Source organism: Cebus imitator, unplaced genomic scaffold, assembly GCF_001604975.1.
Source record: "Cebus imitator isolate Cc_AM_T3 unplaced genomic scaffold, Cebus_imitator-1.0 Scaffold140, whole genome shotgun sequence".
In the NCBI taxonomy this organism is placed as follows: domain Eukaryota; kingdom Metazoa; phylum Chordata; class Mammalia; order Primates; family Cebidae; genus Cebus; species Cebus imitator.
This window is the reverse complement of record NW_016107455.1, coordinates 348,967-350,814: the sequence shown is the minus strand read 5'-3', so window position 1 is coordinate 350,814 and position 1,848 is coordinate 348,967. Positions and strand designations below refer to the sequence as shown.

The 1,848-nt window shown below is 55.5% G+C and overlaps 1 protein-coding gene across 1 annotated transcript in view; it reads right to left on the bottom strand.

Annotated features, from left to right (window-relative positions):
* NEK8 (NIMA related kinase 8) overlaps positions 1-910 on the bottom strand; it is a 14,279-nt gene extending 13,369 nt beyond the window's left edge. The window contains exon 1 of the mRNA XM_037743273.1: positions 793-910. Coding sequence (XP_037599201.1) covers positions 793-839 — 47 coding nt within the window. The 5' untranslated portion in view covers positions 840-910. The remainder of the gene's footprint in view (positions 1-792) is intronic.
* Between the last annotated feature and the right edge of the window lie 938 nt (positions 911-1,848).

Here is a 1,848-nt window from a genome sequence, read left to right as displayed (position 1 = left end):
CTACTCAGGAGGCTGAGGCAGGAGAATTGCCTGAACCCAGGAGGCGGAGGTTGCAGTGAGCCGAGATCGCGCCATTGCACTCCAGCCTGGGTAACAAGAGCGAAACTCCGTCCCTCCAAAAAAAAAATAAATAAAAATAAATTAATTAAATAAACAAACAAATAAATAAATAAACCTCCCTTCTCAGAGAATTCTTCCTTGACCGTCTCATATAAGTATTCTCCCTGGTAATGTACTCTATCCTTACAACCTGTTAATAACCCCTCATAACTGCTGTAACTTCATAATTCATAATGTTTTGTTTATTGTATAATTTTCCTTTTTTTTTTAAAGACGGGGTTTCACCACATTGGTCAGACTGGTCTCGAACTCCGTACCTCAGGTGATCCACCCACCTCAGCCTCCCAAAGTGCTGTGATTAAAGGCGTGAGCCACCCCGCCCGGCTATTGTATAATTTTCCTATAGTCAGTAAGCTCCAAGAGGGAAAAGACTACGCCTGTTCCGGTTCTAACTGTACACCCAGCGCCCAAAGCCTGATATGCATAGGTGGCACTCAATATTTGTTGAACAAACGAATAAAGAATCAGTGGGCGGGGCAATGGGCTTGTCAGGGGAGTGACCTCCATAGAGGCGGAGTCTCCCCGCGAGACTGGGACCGGAAGCTCGGGCGGGGCTGCCCAGAGTGGCGCTCATGCCTTGGGGCGGGGCTCGGCGGGCGGCGACTTCGCGGGCAGAGTTGCAGCTCATTTTCCCTCTCCCCTAGCAGTTCCTCCCCCAGAACCCTGGCTCACCCAAAGGCACCTCTCCCCACCACTCGGATCCGCTCGTACTTCTCCATCTCATTTCTTAAGCGTTTCACTTCCGTCCTCCACGCGGCGCGTGCGCGGACCTGCCCACTCTGGGCCCCGCCCCTTCGCGGCGAGCTGCTTGCGGGGCGGAGCCAGCGCGCTAGGCGTGAGTTCAGCACCGCGTCGGTGTTCGTGACCGTGCACCGCACCTGCAGCTGCGACACGCCGTCACTTTTCCCCTCACGACCCTGCCCCACGCAGGGGCCAAGGAATAGGGCAAGAAAATAGGTCGCGCCCCGCACGGTATCTGCCCCTCCCACGCACATACCCAGCCTTTGTAAAGCTTGTTAGATTGAAAGGAAGTTGCGCTCCTGAGAGTTGCACCCCACAGGCCGGGCGGGGGTGGGAAGCGAGGATTGACCCCCACTTTGCCCACGAGTGACGCTGTTTCAGGAGAAAGCGGATTCTCCTTGGCACGGAAACGATAAACACTACCAAAACGACCGAGACCAGTGCTCCCGGCAGAAGGCAGCAGAGCTAGTTTCGTGTTTGCCTAGGGAGGGACGGGGGAAATCCCGAGCTGTGTAAATTGATTCACCTGGGGAGGACGTGACACGGTCTCAGGCCATCCCGACTAGTGAGCACCGCGCTCGTCAGCACTCACCTCCTCCTTCACACACGCGCGCTGCAGGAGGGAACTTTGCCTTCAGTGCTCATCTAGCGTGAACCCTACGGGGCAAGACGGAGGCGGAGGTGGATTACAACCTGAAAGCATCGGGGGAGAAGGAAAGACCGCGGTTTCTCCGGGATGAGTTCAAGGCAGAAGCCCAGAGGCAGGGGGCTGGTTAGCGTGCCCAGCGAGGCTCTTGACCGGAAGTGAGGTTAATTCCAGGTTCTCCCTGGCTCCTGCTCTGCGGGAGCTCTTTAAAAATTTAGTATTCGAGGCCGGGCGCGGTGGCTCAAGCCTGTAATCCCAGCACTTTGGGAGGCCGAGGCGGGTGGATCACGAGGTCAAGAGATCAAGACCATCCTGGTCAACATGGTGAAACCCCGTCTCTA